The sequence below is a fragment of the Pipistrellus kuhlii genome, unplaced genomic scaffold (assembly GCF_014108245.1).
Source record: "Pipistrellus kuhlii isolate mPipKuh1 unplaced genomic scaffold, mPipKuh1.p scaffold_m20_p_8, whole genome shotgun sequence".
Taxonomy (NCBI): domain Eukaryota; kingdom Metazoa; phylum Chordata; class Mammalia; order Chiroptera; family Vespertilionidae; genus Pipistrellus; species Pipistrellus kuhlii.
Window position 1 is genome coordinate 26,597,429 of NW_023425584.1, and position 18,159 is coordinate 26,615,587.

General features: G+C 40.2%; 1 protein-coding gene across 4 annotated transcripts in view; it reads left to right on the forward strand.

Annotated features, from left to right (window-relative positions):
* The window catches only part of SIL1 (SIL1 nucleotide exchange factor), a 172,163-nt gene that overhangs the window by 102,367 nt on the left and 51,637 nt on the right, over positions 1-18,159 (forward strand). For all 4 annotated transcript variants that reach the window (XM_045576880.1, XM_045576881.1, XM_045576882.1 and 1 more), the window contains 2 exons: positions 6,494-6,593; positions 12,894-13,085. In XM_045576880.1, the coding sequence (XP_045432836.1) occupies positions 6,494-6,593; positions 12,894-13,085 (292 nt within the window). The remainder of the gene's footprint in view (positions 1-6,493; positions 6,594-12,893; positions 13,086-18,159) is intronic.

Genomic DNA, 18,159 nt, shown 5'->3' on the forward strand with positions numbered 1-18,159 from the left:
AAGTGGAGGATTGCATTAGTGATCTAGAAGATAGGGCAGAGAAACAAACCCAATCTGAACAGCATTGGAGAAAAAAATTAGAAAGCAAGAGGAGAGCCTAAGGGAGCTTGAGGATAACATGAAATGAAGTAACAGGCTTACAATAGAGGTGGCAGAAGGACAAGAAGAGCAGTAAGGATTAGAGAATCTATTTGAAGAAATAATGACAGAAAACTTTCTTGATATGGAGAAGAAAAACCGTCACCCAAGCGTAGAGAGTCCCAAACAAGATGAACTCCTAAAGACCCACCCCAGGACATGTCGTATTTATAGTGGCAAACGTTAATGACAAAGAGAATTTTGAAGGTTGCAAAAGAGAGTTACCTACAAAGGATCCCCCATTTGATTATCAAATGATTTCCCAACAGAAACACATCAGGCCAGAAGGGAATGGAATGAATTATACAAAGTAATGCAAAGCAAGGGACTGAACCCAAGAATATCTATCCAGCAAGGCTATCATTCAAAATTGAAGGGGCAATCAGGAGTTTCAAAGACAAAAAATGGCTAAGGGAGTTATCACTACCAAGCCAGCAATGCAAGAAATGCTAAAGGGACTACTATACAAAGAAGAAAAAAAGGGGGAAGAAGGAATACAGTCACTAAAAATATAAATGGCTGCAAAAGTACCTCTCAATAATAACTTAAAATATAAATGGACTAAATGCTCCCATCAAAAGACATTGAGTGGTTGAATGGATAAGAAAACATGACGTATATATATGCTGTCTATAAGAAACCCATCTCAGAATAAAAGACTCTCATAGATTGAAAGGGAAGGGATGGGAAAAATATATTTCAGGCAAATGGAAATGAAAAAAATAAAAGCTGAGGTAGCAATACTTATATCTGACTAAATGGACCTCAAGGTGAAGGCCATAATGAGATAAGGAAGGCCACTTCATAATACTAAAGGGATTGATATAATAAGAGGATATAACTCTGGTAAACATATATATACCCAATGCAGGAGTACAGAAATACATGAAAAAAACTTCTGGAAGATATCAAGGGAGAGATTGATAGCAATATGATCTTGGAAGGGGACTTTAATACTCTACTGACATCACTAGATAAATCCTCTAGACAAAAAAATCAACAAAGAACCAGAAATCCTAAATGACTCACTAGATCAGATGGACTTAATTTACAGCTTCAGAACATTCCACCCCAAAGCTATAGAATATACATTCTTCTTAAGTGCACATGAGATGTTTTCAAAGGTATATGACATATTGGGTCACCAGCAAAGTGTCTCCAAATTCAAGAACATTGAGAGCATATCAAGCATCTTTTCAGACCACAATAGCATAATATTAGAAATCAACTATAATAAAAATTCAAACATTTGGAAGCTGAATAGCATGCTATTAAACAACTAGAGGCCTGTTGCACGAAATTCATGCACAGGGTGTGTGTCCCTCAGCCCAGCCTGCACCCTCTCCAATCTGGGACCCCTCGAGAGATGTACAATTGCCCATTTAGGCCCGATCCCAATATCCTTCTCACAATCCAGGACTGCTGGCTCCCAACTGTTCACCTGCCTTCCTTCCTTGATTGCCCTAATAACTTCTACCAGCCTGATCACGTGTGTGTTGGAATAACAGTCAATTTGCATATTACTCTTTATTATATAGGATTAGATACAAAAGTTACCAAATAGTTTCATTTTCAAAGAAAACCATAACTAATTGGATTATTGTCATTTTCTAACTATGCATATAATGACATGCAAGTATTTTATTTTTTTCCTAATTTTTCCAATTTTTTTGAGCTACTAAGGGTCTGGTGCATGAAATTCATGCACTAGGAGTGGGTAAGTGTCCTTTAGCCCACACTGCATCCTCTCCAATCTGGGAACCCTCACGGGATGTCTGACTGCCGGTTTAGGCCTGATATCACAATCCAGGACTGTTAGCTCCCAACCACTCGCCTGCCTACATGTCTACCTGCCTGCCTGCCTGCCTGATCACCCCCTAACCACTCCCCTGCCTGCACAGTTGCCCCTAACTGCCCTCCCCTACTAGCCTATTTGCTCCCAACTGCCTTCCCTTGCAGGCCTGGTCCCCCCCAATGGCTCTCACTGCTGGCCTGATTGCCTACAACTATTCCCTGCTGGCCATCTTATGGTGGTCATCTTTGACCACATGGGGGTAGCCATCTTTGACCAAATGGGGCGGGCATCTTGTGCAAAGGTGTGAGGGTCAATTTGCATATCACCTCTTTATTATATAGATGATTGGGTTACCAAAAAGATCAAAGAAGACATTAAAAACATCATGGAAATGAATGAAAATGAGAGCACAACAATCCAAAATTTTTGGGAGACAGTTAAAGCAGCCCTGAGAGGGAAGTTCATAGCATTATAGGCCTACTGAAAAAAGAAAAAGAAAAAAAACACACCCCCCCAAAAAATGGTAATAAATTATCTAACTCTACAATTTAAAGAATTAGAAAGACAATAACAAGAAAATTCCAGAGCTGAAACCAGTTTGGCTCAATGGATAGAGCTTCGGCCTGCAGACTGAAAAGTCCCAGGATAAGTGCTGGCGAGGATGTGGAGAAAAAAGAACCCTTGTAAACTGCTGGTGGGAATGTAGACTGGTGCAGCCTCTGTGGATAATAGTATGGAGTTTCCTCAAAAACAAAAAATGGAACTTAAAATTTGACCTAGTAATCCCACTTCTAGGAATATATCCCAAGAAAACAGAAACACCAATCAGAAAGGATATATGTTCATAGCAACACAATTTACAATAGCTAAGGTTTGGAAACAGCCTAAGTGTCCATCAGCAGATGAGTGTATTAAAAATATGTGATACATCTATTCAATGGAATACTACATTGCTATAAAAAATAAAGAACTCTTATCATTTGCAACAGCATGGATGGACATGGAGAGCATTATGCTAAGTGAAATAAGCCAGTCAGAGAAATATAAATATCACATGATCTTCATTTGTGGAATATAATGAACAGCATAAACTGATGAACAAAAATAGAATGAAAGTTATAGAAGCATCGTACAGACTGTCCAACCTATGATGGAAGGTCAGGGGTGAGGAGGTAAGAGATCAACCAAAGGACTTGTATTCATGCATATGAGTATAACCTGTGGACACAGAGTAGGGGAGGAGGGATGAGGTCCTGTGCTGGGGGAGTAGGGGTGGCTAGGGAGTGGTCAATGGGGGGAAAAGGAGACTTATGTAATACTTTAAACTATAAAGAATTTAAATTTTTAAAAAGCTGTTTTTTCCAGTACTTTAAGAGCACCCATTTGAATCCCAACAATTAATGTGCTGATTACAGATGAGTCATCTATTCATTAAAACAGGCCTGTTAGGCCTTCTGCTTTGTAATAATATTTCCTTGGTGAACAATAAAATTGCATTTTAAAGTCTTTAATTCAGACTAACTTTTCCTCTTGTTAGTCCATATTAAATTAAAACAAACTCTCTTAGAGTATAAAAGTTTTCCAATGGTAAGAGGTTGCCTTGTTTTTTAATAACCAGCTTATTTGATTATTTGATTTCTGGCAATTCATAGTCTCTCTTTTTCTGTTATTTTCTTTGAATTACCAAGTTTTCTGTTTTCTGTTCTCTGCATGAGGTTTAAGAGGGTTAGAGCATGGGACTGCAGGGGTTGCTAGAATTCTGCAGTTTGAAAGGTCGGTATTAATACCAGCCAGGATGATTCTAACACAGAGACCAGCAAATTATGGCCTATAACTCATTTTGGGACTGCTGCCTGTTTTTGTATGGCAAAGTTGTTTTTAACACTGTTTAATGGTTGGAAAAAGAAAACAAAAGGAGCATATTTCATGACTCATGAAAATTGTGTGAAATTCAGATTTCAGTGTCCATAAAAAGTTTTATTAAAACACTAGAGGCCCGGTGCATGGAAATCGTTCATGGGTAGGATCCCTAGATCTGGCCATGATCAGGGCTGATGGGGGCCTCCAGGGCCTCCCTTCCCTGGCTGCAGCCTTCCTTTGTTCCACGCTGCCCCCTGGTGGTCAGCATGTGTCATAGTGAGCAGTTGAACTCCGGGTCTCCTGATTGAACTCCTGAGGGGACACTTTGCATATTAGCCTTTTATATATAGAGATGGCCATACTCATTCATTTATGTATTTTCTGTGGCTACTTTCTTGTGACACTGGCAGAGTTGTATAGTTGGGACAATCATCATAAGATCCACAAAGCCTCAAGTATTATCTGTCATTAAAGATAGTTTGCTGCCCCTGTTTTAATGCATGTTAAGTATTGAGAATCAGACATGGATTGAGTGGAGTTACTCTTATTAGGTCATTGTATATTTATAATTTTAACAATATTTTACACTTAGATATGAGGCAGAAAGGGACTTTAGCGGCCCAGTTTTTACCTGAGTGTTTTCCTTGATTTACCTCACCAAAAAGTCACTCAGCCTATCCATATGCACCTTCAGTCATGTGGCACTCACAGTCCCACAAAGCAATCTATTCATATTTGGGTAGTTTTTACTGTTGGGAAGTTTGACTTTATTTGTGATATCATAGATAAGGAGATATTTGTCTTCCTTAATGTCACCCTGAACTGGGAAAAATTGTTATCTTTCTACATACACCTATACCTACGGTGACCCAAGTCATGTGATGATTAATTTCTCACAGCCATCTAAGAAATAATCAAATATCACTGTTGTAACCCTGTCAACTCCCTCCTCCCAGGCATACACACACACACACACATGCACGCACACACACACACACACACACACGTCAGGGTCTCAAAGCATTTTAGGAGGTCTTTTTTCACATCTAAGTCAAGTCTTGTTTTCTAAATAAAAAGTCTATTATTTATTTATTTATTTATTTATTTATTTATTTTTTGGTTTAAGAATACTGAATTAGGAATTGGACTAATGTAGACTCTTTTATTTGTTGTTTTTAATACCATGGGAAGTTATTTCTCCGTACCTGACTGCAGATCACTAAGAGCACTTGCTACTTTGCCCGTTCACATCTTTTCAGAATAGAAAGTAGAGCCATCCAAATGGTCTGTGATAGACACACCATAAGAGAAAGATTTGTCTCTACTCTTGACTCTTTACTTTTTTCCTTTGAAATGTTTCTAAGGACTGTGCCCTGGAATGGCCTCCAAGATACGCTGGACGTGTCCTCTTTCTTTTCAGCATTTATAGCCAGGGGAAAACATGTCTGAACAGGAGCCCAAAGCATTTTAAAGGTGGTATGGGTGTTGACTGCTGTGAGCTCAGGAGTTTTTGGCTGTGTTTGGTGGTGACTTCCTTCTTCTAGGTCAACCTCTTCCTGTGCTCTTCCAATTCTATTTCACGTATCTTCCTGGCTCTTTAGCACCAGAATGGGAACAGAGTCCAAAGGACAGGTCTAATTTCCAAAATTGTTGTATTTTGTTTATTCCCCTGGGGAACAAGACCCACCCCTTTCCATCAGAATGCCAAAGAAGTTAGTGATCCCACAGAGTTAAATACTTCCTCTTCCACCTTAATAAATCTCCTGGGTTATCCTTAATGAAGCTTCCTCTTCCTACTCCTCAGAGCTGGACAGACTTGTCAAGCATAGTCCATATTTCATACTTCCCTTTGCCCATCTTACTTTTGTTCCCACCTCTGTTCACTAAACTGAAATTACTGCTGATGCTAAAACCTGCCCCCACTCCTCACCCCATGAATGCCTTCTCAGTCAAGTTGAATGGTTTTGGCTTTGATTAGCTCCAGTGGTCTCTGTGAGGATATAATTCTGTAGATTTTGCCACGTTCCTAGATTACACCCACATTGGTTCCTTTCTTTACTCTTTTTGGAGGCTAGCTCTGGAAGGTGACTGACCTTGATTCTAGTCTTTGGCAACTTAAATCCATTCCTGTGTCAGGTTGACACATAACTTCTGCATCTATTCTGTGCTTGGGGGTCGGTCTTAAAGGTATGAATTTATCCAGCCTGTTTTTATGAAGGCAGGCTGGCTTGTCAAATAAGGTCAGGCACATTCTTGGTGGGCTCAGATCTCTGTTGGTTTATTTCTAAAAGAATATAAATAGGATCTATGTTATTCTCTTGTATTTGGTGCCCTTTAAGAGGTCCTGCCCTGGCATGTGCTGAGAGAGCAGCATTGCAGAAACATTCTGGACTTGTTTTTGCCTGAGTAGCTGGCTGAGAGCTTTTTGTCCATGGTGGGCCTTTGTCCTGTCCCATACCATTTTCCCCTCTTTCATGAAATGACCCCATCTTCAACTGTGTCTTTCCTCCTCTAGCTCAAAGATAAGATTCCCCTGGCGGACTTCTGGTTGACTGAAGGTAAAAGTAGGGTAGGACACCCTGAGTTAGAGTTGGCCTGGCTTAGCTTGCCTTGAAGTGCCAGCCACCCATGGGAAGGGGCAGAGTACTTTCTTGGGAAATATGGCGTCTCCCTCCTAACTCCCAACTTCTCTTTGGACAGGCTGGACATCAACACTAACACATATACATCCCAAGACCTCAAGAGTGCACTGGAAAAATTCAAGGAAGGGGCAGAGATGGAGAGTTCAAAGGAAGACAAGGTATGTGACATTCTCCAGGGAGTTAGTATAAGTCTGCAGGATGGCCTTGAAGGGAATCACTTTTTCCCATTTGCAGTAATACATGGGATGATAATAATAATATTATAAAATAATTTAAACAGAAGCTAATGCCAATATAACCCTTTATAGACTATCGAAAAAATGCTGGGGGCATTTCTGTCATCAGTTATGTTAGGATCCAACTTCCAATTACATGTTTGGGGAAATTGAGGTACAAAGCAGAGATAGCCATACTTTTCATTATCACAGTCATGAGTGAAAAGAGTAGAAATTAAAATTCATATATCACTTGCAGTTGGATTACTACAAGTTTAAAGGACAGAGGCCAGGAAGGAAGAAGCCTGTGTGTTTGTCCTTATCCTTTGAACACGTAGCAAATATATTTCCTTTCCCAGGCTTCAAGGTTTCTTAAATATTATACAACATAGGGCTTGAATAAGAAGATGGCTGAGGTGTCCACCAGGTCTCAACTCTAAACTACAAGCTAAGGGAATGAGAAGGAACAAGAGGCAGAATTGCAGCTCCTTGCTAGGCCCCTAATATCTGGGAGGCCTTTTAGGTACAGACCTATACCAGAAAGAAATTTTACTCTAGATGGATCTCATGAGCTCATGTAACAGCCAGAAAATGTCACAAATCATTTTTTACATTTCTAGTTGAGTCCTGTCTTTGAAAGAATTTCCTTAGATCACTGCCTTGGAGACATCTTTGTTTCCCCTCTCTCTTCTTCTCTTTTGCTTTGTCTCCCTCTCTGCTTTGCCTGTGCTCACCTCAGAATCCTGGCAGTATTTTAGAGGGGCAGCATAGGGTTCTTGACAGCTTGTATGTTAGTGGAGAAAGCCTTAAGTCTCTCATATACTTTAGAGCTAAATATTTGAGATAAATAAACACCCCCCCCCTTTTTTTTTTTTTAATGTGAGGGAGGACTTAATTAGGATGTGTTGTTATGCAGGCCATGTCTACATGTCTTTACTTATCTTACCAATAACATTTCCCAGCATAGAGAGTGTATATGTGACAAAGTAGCAGCAGCAATGGGTGAAGAAAGAGGATGCCTAAAAATCCATCCTACCACAGATGTATTAACTGAAGGGGTGAGGAAAAGAAAATCCTCTACCTGGTGAAGATAAGGCTAACAGAGAAGAGCAGTGCATGCCTAGGTTCATGGAACAGAGAGATAAGTGTCCTGTGGCCAGGGTTTGGGATTATTCTGATTTATTATCCATGTGGGGCTGATGGGAACATAAAAGCCAGCCTTTCTTCATGTCTTCTGTATTGATGGAAGATCCACTGTACCTCTGTCTCTTTTCTTAGTTCTCTTTAATGACATTCTTCTTCCATAAATAAGTTAGTGTAGAAAAGTATGAAAATTATGAAAATATTTTTAAATGTGAAAATAAGTGATTACATTTTCAGGTGTTTTTTGTTGTTGTTTGTTTGTTTGCAATTAAAATAACCCTCTCTTTTTGTAAGGAGAGATCCCAATACCAGTACCCAAATGCACGATCCCAATCCTGTATTTCTGATTTGAGTCAATTGCTACTTCTGAAATAGGGCTGCCATCACACACTTTCTTTACTTCTGTGGAGCTCAGGTTGTTAGCTCCTTCATTGAGGTGCTGAGTCTGGGTGTTTCTCCCGCTTTCAATTTGAGCCTGTTTGGACGGATTCTGCTCATTGCCAGTGCACTGGGAGTGGCAAATAAATGGACTTTATTGGAGAGTTTCTTACATGTCTTAAACTTCTGACTGCAGAAGCCATCATACTTTTTGTTTATCATTATTTACTTGTCTTGGGTTGGTGAACACACAGTACAATCCTAATATATAAAAAGCCAGGGGTGCCAAACCAGTTTGGCTCAGTCGATAGAGTGTCAGCCTGCGGAGTGAAGGGTCCCGAGTTTGATTCTGGTCAAGGGTATGTACCTTGGTTGCAGGCACATCCCCAGTGGGGGGTGTGCTGGAGGCAGCTGATTAATGTTTCTCTCTCATCGATGTTTCTGGCTCTCTATCCCTCTCCCTTCCTCTCTGTAAAGAAGTCAATAAAATATATATTTTAAAAAATAAATAAAAAGCCAGGGGCCGTCACAACTGAACAAGTGAAATAAAACAGATGGATGACTGAATAGCAGGCTGCCTGGGGTGACCAGGCTGGCAGGGGGGTTAATGAGGGACAACTAAATGACTGAACAACAGGCTGTGTGGGGTGACCAGGCTGGCAGGAGGGGCAATTGGGGGTGACCAGGCCGGTGGAGGGGGGGGGCAGTTGGGGATGACCAGGCCAGCCGGGGGGCAGAGGGTGGTGCAGTAAAGGGCAATCAGGCTGGCAGGCAGCGGCAGTTAGGGGCAATCAGGCAGGCAGGAAGGTGAGCAGTTAGGAGCCAGTAGTCCCAGATTGTGAGAAAGATGCCCGACTGATGGTTTAGGCCCAATCTCTGGGATGGGGTCTAAACTGGCAGTTGGACATCCCCCAAGGGGTCCCAGATTGGAGATGGTGCAGGCTGAGCTGAGGGTATCCCTCCTTCTAATCTATATATATAAAACCCTAATCTGCAAATAGACTGAACAACTGAACAACTCAACAACCAGTTGCTATGATGTGTGCTAAGCACCAGGGGGGCGCATGCAGAATGTGTGGGGTGGCATCTGCAGCAGGTGGCAGAGCGCAGAACATGGTGGGTATCAGCTGCAGTGGGATGGTGGAGCAGGTGAGCAGGGGCACCAGACCAAGGCAGGGTGCTGGTTGCTGTCATAGGGGCAAGCCTCTGGTGGTTACTGAAAATTCTTTGCCCCTGTGTGCCACAGACTTCTCCTAGCTGAGGTAATGCCAGTGGAGGGTGGGGGTGAATGGGGAGTCTATACTTTCACCCTTTATCTGGTGGCATTGAGGCAGTGTGATGCAGTATTGTGCTCCCACTCTGAGGCAATGTCAGTGGGAGTAACTGAGGAGGCCAACTTTCCACCCCTAGACCAGTAGCAATGAGGCAAGCTTCAATCCCCCTTAGGGTGCTGTCAGTAGAGGCTAAGGAAGGAATTCTATTCCCAATGTCCAGTGCCCAGTGGTGGCAGATGATGTATTTTTCCCCCCTAACTAGAGAGTGTGGGGAGAAGGGAGCTAGAGAAAGGAATTTTTCAAATGAAGTCTTGGGTATGCTTTTTAGTGATTTACATGAGGAACTGACCAGAGTTAGCACAGCAAAAGATTTAAGAACTGAACTGTAGTTTGGAATACTGCCCAGGTGTTTAGATTAGCTTTTGATTAGCACACAAAAAAAGCAGACCAAAATAACACTGCAAAGGCTCTGAAAACTTAATTGTTTTGTAGTCATAGTTATACAAGAAGGCCAGAACCAGCATATTAAACTGTGACTGCCTACTGAAAAGGAAGATTCGGAGTCTTAAGACCAGAGTGTCCAGGATACAATAAAAAAATCACTCATCATACCAATAATCAGGAAAATCAAAACATATTTTAGGAATTACCAGTAGTGATATGACTCAGAAATTAGAATTATCTGACAAGGATTTTAAAGCAGCTATAATAAAAAAAAAGCAATATGAACACTCTTGAAACAAATGATAACCTCAGCAAAGAAATAAAAGATATAAATAAGAACTAAATGGAATTTTAGAACTGAAAAATACAGCAATTTAAAAAAAAATTAATGGGTAGGCTTAATACAAAATAGAGATGAGAGAGAAAAACATCAGTGGACCTAAAGACCGATAAAAATTTCTTAATCTAAAGAAGAAAAAAAAATAGATAGGAAAAGTGTACAGAGATTTTAGGAAACTATAGGACTACAGGCATACCTCTTTTTAATGAGCGTTGAAGATATTGTGTTTTCCCTCCACCAGTAAAAGATTACAACTAGCTGAAGGCTCAGATGATGTTTAGCATTTTTAGCAGTAAAATTTTTTTTTACATTAAGGTATGTACATCGTAGTTTTTTTTAATTTAAAAATTTTTTTTAGATATAATGCTATTGCATACTTAATAGGCTACAGTATGATATAAACATAACTTTTATATGCATTGGGAAGCCAGAAAATTTGTGTGACTCATTTTATTGAGATATTTGCTTTATTGTATGACCTGAATCTGCAATATCTCCGTGGTATGCCTGTGTAACAAAAGATCTAACATTTGTGTCACTGGCGTTTTAGAAGGAAAGAAAGAAGAATATGGGACTAAAAAAATAATCAAAGAAATGAAGATGGAAACGTTCCCAGAGATGATGAAATGCATAAACCCATGGATTCATGAAACTGAATAATATAATAGCCAAAAACCCTGGAATAACTCAAATTTTCTTCAATAGCTGAATGTTTGAGAACAAATATCTATACAGTGGAATACTACTCAGCATTAAAAAGAAATGAACCATTGATATATGCAGTAATGTGGATACATCTCAAATTCATTATGTTCACTAAAAAAGCACTAAAAAAATGGTTATTTGTAATTCCATATATATAACATTCTCCAAATGCCAGAATTATAGAGATGGAGAGCAAATCAGTGAAAAGGGAGTTGTTGGGAGGATGAGGTACACTTATAAAGGAGCACAACAGCCCTGGTGGGTTTGGCTCAGTGGATAGAGCCTTGGCCCACAGACTGAAGGGTCCGGGTTTGATTCTGGTCAGGGCATGTACAGGCTTATGTTGCAGGTTCAATTCCCAGCCTCTGTTGGGAGCGTGTGGGAGGCAACCAATTGATGTGTCCTCATATCAACGTTTCTATCTCCCTCTCCCTTCCATTTACTCTAAAAATCAATGGGAAAATATCTTCTGGTGAGGATTAAAAAAAAATAATAAAGGGACATAATGGAGGTGGAGATGGACAGTTCTGTAGCTTCATTGTTCTGGTGGTCACATTAATCTATATATTGAACAAAATTGTTTAGAATAATACGGACACATACATGCAAATGTGAACATTTAAAATTTTGCCGGTGAAATCTGAATAAGACTTGTAGTCTTATTAACAGTATTGTACCTAAGTCATTTTCTTGGTTTGGATGTTGTGCTATTATAATGTATGATGTTACCATTGGGGGAAGCTGAAAGGATGGCACGGTCTGTACTATTTTTGTAATTTACTGTAAGTATTTAATTATTGCAAAATAAACAGCTTTTTTTCCTTCAAAAAAAAAAAAAGCTTTCAGAGGTCCACTTAAACATAATTTTTGTGAGGCTGAAGTTACTAGTTTCTTATTCTGCTCACTTGCTTGTCATCCTACAGTTCTTTGTCTGGCAGAGTTCTCTGGCAGGGTATAGGGAGAACATCTCTCTGCTATAAGCAGAATATGGCATCCTATAGATGTGATTACTCTGCTAGGAGCTTGGTCTTTTAAAAGAGAGGCTGATTCATTCCTTTGGTTGGTGTTTCTATAGAGTGCTTATAACTGGAGAAAAACCCAAAGGTAATAAATAGATGAGCAATTTGGAACTGACAGCTGCTCATCATTCTGCTTTTTATAAATATTCGTGCCTTTTAATTTTTCTCAAAAGATTGAGACACAAACCACTGTGACATTTCAGACTCATTAAAAGCACTATCCTCTAAAATTGAAAGAAAACAAGGAGTGTCACAGGTATAAAATATCTAATTAAAATCTTTTATTCTCCTCCAACATCACCTCATTTTTAAAACCTTTGTATGAGTGTGGGGTAAGGAGAGATTGAGAGAAAACTGTTTGAGATTTGAGTATAGTACATACAGTAATTTAGCCACTTCAAACAGTTGAACAAATTGTATACCTGTAGTTAGATTGACAGTAATGACAGTGATTTAACTTTTATCAGCAAATTGCTCCCACTTTGATATCTCTTTACCCATAGTTTTCTACATCTGGGTTTCCCTATAATGTTCCTGGATTGGGCAGGACAAAGCCAAGATATTCTATGATTGTAGAATATAGAGAACTAAGGTGTAGATTATTCCACTTTGACCTCAGCATTTCCTTATTAAGGATTGAAAGTGAGCTTGCATTGCTTTCCCTGATCTCAGTGATTACAACAAGACTTTTCCGTCTTCCTGAACATTGGAAGTCAGATTGGGTAAGAGAACCTTGGCAAACCTTGGGTGTTTACTGGGGCAGAGGGCACATGAGTAGACTCTGAAATCATCTTAGAAGATATTTCGTTCATAGTATACATGAACGAAAATTTTGAGTGTTGAAAAAGCAGTTCTTTAAGGAGGAGCATCCATGGTAGACCACAGGAGTCTTGGAAAAATATCTCCAATTGATTTAATTAATCATCTCTTTGCTTCCTAGGCAAGGCAGGCTGAGGTTAAACGTCTCTTCCGCCCTATTGAGGAGCTAAAAAGGGACTTTGCGGAGCTGAATGTTGTCATTGAGACTGACATGCAGATCATGGTACGGCTAATCAACAAATTCAATAGTTCCAGCTCCAGCCTGGAAGAGAAGATTGCTGCACTCTTTGATCTTGAATATTATGTCCACCAGGTATTGTCTTTCATTGTCCATAAGTCTGATTTTTAACTCACAACTTTTCTTCCCACCCTCTCATCTCTGGTCCTAAGCTCTTGGAAAATACATCAGCATCTATACTTCTCTCCCAGCATGCACAATATTTTTAATCTAGGCCAATATTTATTTTCTTAAGATACATTCCTTTTTTTTAATCACCACCCAAGGATATGTTTTTATTGATTTTAGAGAGGAAAGGGAGAGAGAAAATAAAGGAAACATCAATGTGAGTAAGAAATATTTATTGGTGTTTTTTTTTTCAGACCTGTCCTAATGGGTTAGAACCTGTAAATTATGTGCCCTGACCAGAAATGGAACTTGGTGCACAGGACAACTCTCCCAAGCAATGAGCCACCTGGCCAGGGCAAGATGCATTCTCTCAGGCCAGAGTCAACCACTTTTTCATTTGGAGGATTACGTCCTTTAATTTTCAACACTGAGGATACAGCAGAAGTAAAATAGATGTGGTCCCTATTCCACAATTACAGTTTTGTAAGAGAGAATCTATATATTAAAATAAATAAAAGGCTAAGCAACCATTACAACTGGCTGACCAAATGACCAGTTGACCAGTCCTTATGACGTGCACTGGCTACCAGGGGGCAAGGGCTCAATGCAATAGCTGCCCTCTGGTGGTCAGTGCACACTCCCACAGCCAACCTCCTGTGGCCTGCCAACCTCTGTGGTCCCTTTCTCCAGCCAGCCAGCCCTGAGTTGGGCTGGCCAAGATGCCCCGATTGGCCCCCATTGCTGGCCAGAATGAGGGACCCCATCTGTGAACGAATTCATGCACTGGGCCTCTAGTAATTAAATAAATAATTCAACAATGATCTAATTAACAACTTAATGATGAGAGAATTAAAAATTGTGTTGAGGGCTCCGTAGGGTAATGTAGGAGTATATGATGGGAATTTAGCCTAGTTAGGGGCATTGGGAAGGCTTACCTGAGTATGTGACATTTAAACTGAGCATAAAGGATGAATAGGAGTTGGCTAGGCAAAAAGAGGAGATTAAAGCAGTGGATGGTAAACTATGGTCCAAATCTGCCTCACTGCCAGCTTTTATAAGTAAAGTTTTCTTGGAACACTGTCACACCTATTTGTTTATGTATTGTTTTATTGTTTTGGGCTGTATCTAAGCTACAAGGCCAGAGTTGAGGAGTTGAGACAGAAACCATATGGCTCAGAAAAGTCAACAATATTTATTATCAGGCCTTTTAGAAAAAGTTTGCCAACTCTTGGATTAGGCCATTCTAGGCAGAGGAAACATCGTGTGCAAAGATTCTGAGTTAGAGAAGAGCTTGGTGAAATTGAGGACCTGGAAAAGATTAGAGCATAGTGACCAGGGGATGGGGTAGCAGAGATAAAAAGTAGAAAGGTTAGGGAGTCAGAGGCCTGGAGTTGGGAATACCATGCTCTTTATGATTATATCCTCGATCCTAAGAAGCATTGGAGAATTTGAAGCAGGGAAATGACTGATCAGACTTATGTCATAATAGTTAAAATATATGGAGCATTATCATATAATTGGCTCACATTCAAGTGCTTTGTACACATTAACTTATTGGTTTCTACAGCTGCTTTATGAGTAGGCACTGCACTGATATTAATTCCATTTTATAACTGAGGCAAATGAGGTCACATTTGTGATTGCCCAAGGTCACCCATTTAGTGATTGGTAGAGCTGGGATTTGTAACAAAGCCTGACTGACCCCAAACTCTGTGTGCTTAACTTGTAGGCCACTCTGCCTCTTACAGGATACTGGTACCATCTGAATAAAGCCTGAGTCTAAGGAACCAAGAGAAGCAATTTATTTATTCAATAAATTAATATGTTGGGTCCCATTTAAGTCCCAGACACTTTCCAGGCACTTAGGATATATCTTTTACCTCCTAGCAGAAACAGATAGACAATAAACATAACTAATAAGTAAATTATATACAATATGTTTAAAGGTGATAAATATTATGGAAAAATAAAAAGAGCAGGGAAGAAAAGGAGCCTCTTGGACAAGAGAAACAGGAAATACTCTTATTCCTAAAGTGGGAGCATATCTAATGTATTTGAGGAACCATAAGGAAGTCAGTGTGGCTGGAGCTGAGAGAAGAGGGAGAGAGGTAGATGAAACTCAGAAACTCAGAAAGATGATGGGAGGAAGATCATGGAGCTCCTTGTAGGTCATGGAAAATAATGAAATTGGACGTTATAAGAGGATGATATGCTCTGACTTTTAAAGGATCCCTCTGGCTGCTGTATTGAGAATTAGAAAAGAGGCAGGGGTGGGATGGTCAAGGGTAGAAGCAGAGAAATCAGATAGGAGGCTGTTGCAGTAATCCAGACTATGGGGAATGTTCCCCCAGGAATGCTGTGTAATCATAATCAAAGGCTTTTTGAGATCCCCACCAAGACATAGATCTTCACTATCCTCCCACACATGACAGCATCCTTGTTCTCTATTATAAACTAGGCTAAAAACATTCTCTCTTTAGGATTTGTCAGCCTTTGTGGTGAGAGAGAATAAGTGTATACTGTATCTGCAGGAATTATGGGAGGGCCACTTCATCTTCTTTCTCTGCTCACAACTCTTTCTCAGTCTGCAAATAGCAGGTCTGTGATCTCCTTAGAGAAAAAGAAAATGGATCTGGGTTCTCTTTTCTTTTTCCAGTCTTTCTCTCCAGGGTAAAAAAAAACAAACATTCTAATAGCATTTCTATTATAGATATTTAAAGGACTGAGGTTCCTAGGGGTTATTGGCTAAGTCATTCCTGCTTTGATGTTTACAGCTTTATTTTTTCTCATCTTAACATACTTGGATTGATCTTCAGTTACCAGGTTTCTGTAAGCTCTTCCTTTAGTTGCGGCGTAAAAAGCCAAAATGACTAGAAAGCTTATCATAGCAGAGGGGAGTGAGTACACAAGAGGGCCCTGACAGATTTCTTTTTTCCAAAAGCCAGGTGATAGCCTATTCTGCTTTCATAGTGCACTAGAGTAAACAGTTAGACATTGTCCACCTTAGCCTGAGGTTAGCCTGGTAATCAACCAGTCCCCTGTTAGAGGCCAAACTTGAGCTGTTGACAGAAGAGTCATAAATGTTTTCGGTCATTAGCCTTTTAATTGGAAATATAAGGTCCTTGGTTTGGGATGGTATGTCAGGTTTCCATGCAGCAGTGTTAGGTTGTGATTAAAGAAGACACAGCTAGCCTCAAGTTCCAGTTGCAGTGGGAAATTGGGGTGATGTAGCACTAGCTTTGAGGAACATAGGATGTTTCTTGCCAGGAACTTCACCAGTCTACTCCTATTCTAGATTCACTGATTGGTGGTTTTGAGAGCCATGGGTTTCAAGGACCCAAAATGGATCTGCCCAAGTATTCCTCATAGCCATGTTTGAATTATTAAACAGGATTTTTGAAAAGCAAAACTAGGATGTGGAAAACAGTTTGTGAGTTATTTATGAGGAGCAGCTTCTGGCTGCTCATCCACTTCTCTCACATCACAACTCCTCAGTGATTTACCACCATTTCTTCCTTTCTCGGTTTCCTTTTCTCTCATTGTCTTATCAGTGTTGTGGTTCTCTTTTTTCCTCCTGAGTGTTGACATAGCTCTCTTCTACCCCCATCTTTAGCACTCCTTTCTTCTATCTTAACTTCCTTTCCACCTGTCCCACCTTATTCTGAAGACATCCTTGGAGAAGTTCTGCCTCCAGACCCAGATTTTGAAGCTTGATCTTCTGGGCATGCAGTGGGCAAAATGACTCCTTTCTTTCTCATCTCTAGTGAAATAACAAATGAGAAAAACATCTTGAGAAAACTGAAGTGCTTATATAAATGTCAGTATATATAATACCCCGAAATATCTTTGTAGTAATAAAGATAGTCTAGAACAGAGCCTTTGTGACTCTGGGCTCTGTGTTTTGGGGCTTTCATAGTGGCAGCTGTTTTTGTAGGAACTCATGCAAGCTTTGATATGTAGCCATCCTAGGCACAGAATGACAGGACTCTGAGCCATGGTTTTGTATGCAAAAGACCTGGAGGAAAGAGGATCAGAGGAGAGGTGATGAATTCTTGGATTTTAAAAACAGAGTAGGTGAGGAAGGCTCAGTAAGTATTATTTATGCCTACGTTAGTAAAGCATCCGCTTCAGAGTCTCCCTAGTTAGCTCTGCTATAACCCAATAATCATCCCTCTTTATAAGGACAGATTAGGGCAGAAAAATCCCAGCCCTGTTTTGGGGTCTTAATGGCAGAGCCAACTCCATACTTACTTCATGTCCCTGGTTAGGCTATTTGTTCAGTCTGTGATATATGGGACCTATCCATTTTGTTGGCACAGATGCTCCAGATTGCCTTTTCTTTTTTAACTTACAGTGGAGTTTATTGCAGTAACATATTTTTCTGACCAAATGCATCCACTGGCTTAATGTTTATTTACTGAGCACCTAACTATATGCTTAGTGCTATTCTAGTCACTAGACCTACAATAGTGGGCAAATAAAAACCTCTGCTCTTGTGGAGTTTATATGAATGTATAAGAATGATCTTCTAAATGGTAAAAACAGGCTAGGCCCACCCCAAAGTAAGCAAAACATAGTTCTTTAAACTTGATTTCTCTGTTAGAGCTCTCTTCCAGTTTGGAAGTACACAGGTAGGACAGGGCTCTGTGGCATCTGGAGGAAAAGGGTGGGTAGCAGTCACGTTGTTGGGCTCTACCTTCCTGGGTTTTCCTGATGGTTTATAGAGTGGGATCAGCATGTGGGCAAGAGGCAGCTTTTGTAGCAACAAAGATGTTTTCAAGGGATACTTGAAGCCACTCCATGAGGAAACTGGCATCCAGTTACCTTTCTGATGAAGCTCTTCTTGTTCCAGGATTTTTTATTTGTATTTATGTCAGAGAGGAAGGGAGAGGGAGAGAGAGAGAGAGAAACATAAATGAGAGAGAATCATTGATTGGCTGTCTCCTGCATGCCCCCTACTGGCGATTGAGCCCACAGCGTGGTCATGCATCCTTGACTGGAATCAAACCCAGAACCTGTCGGTCCTCAGGCTGATGCTCTA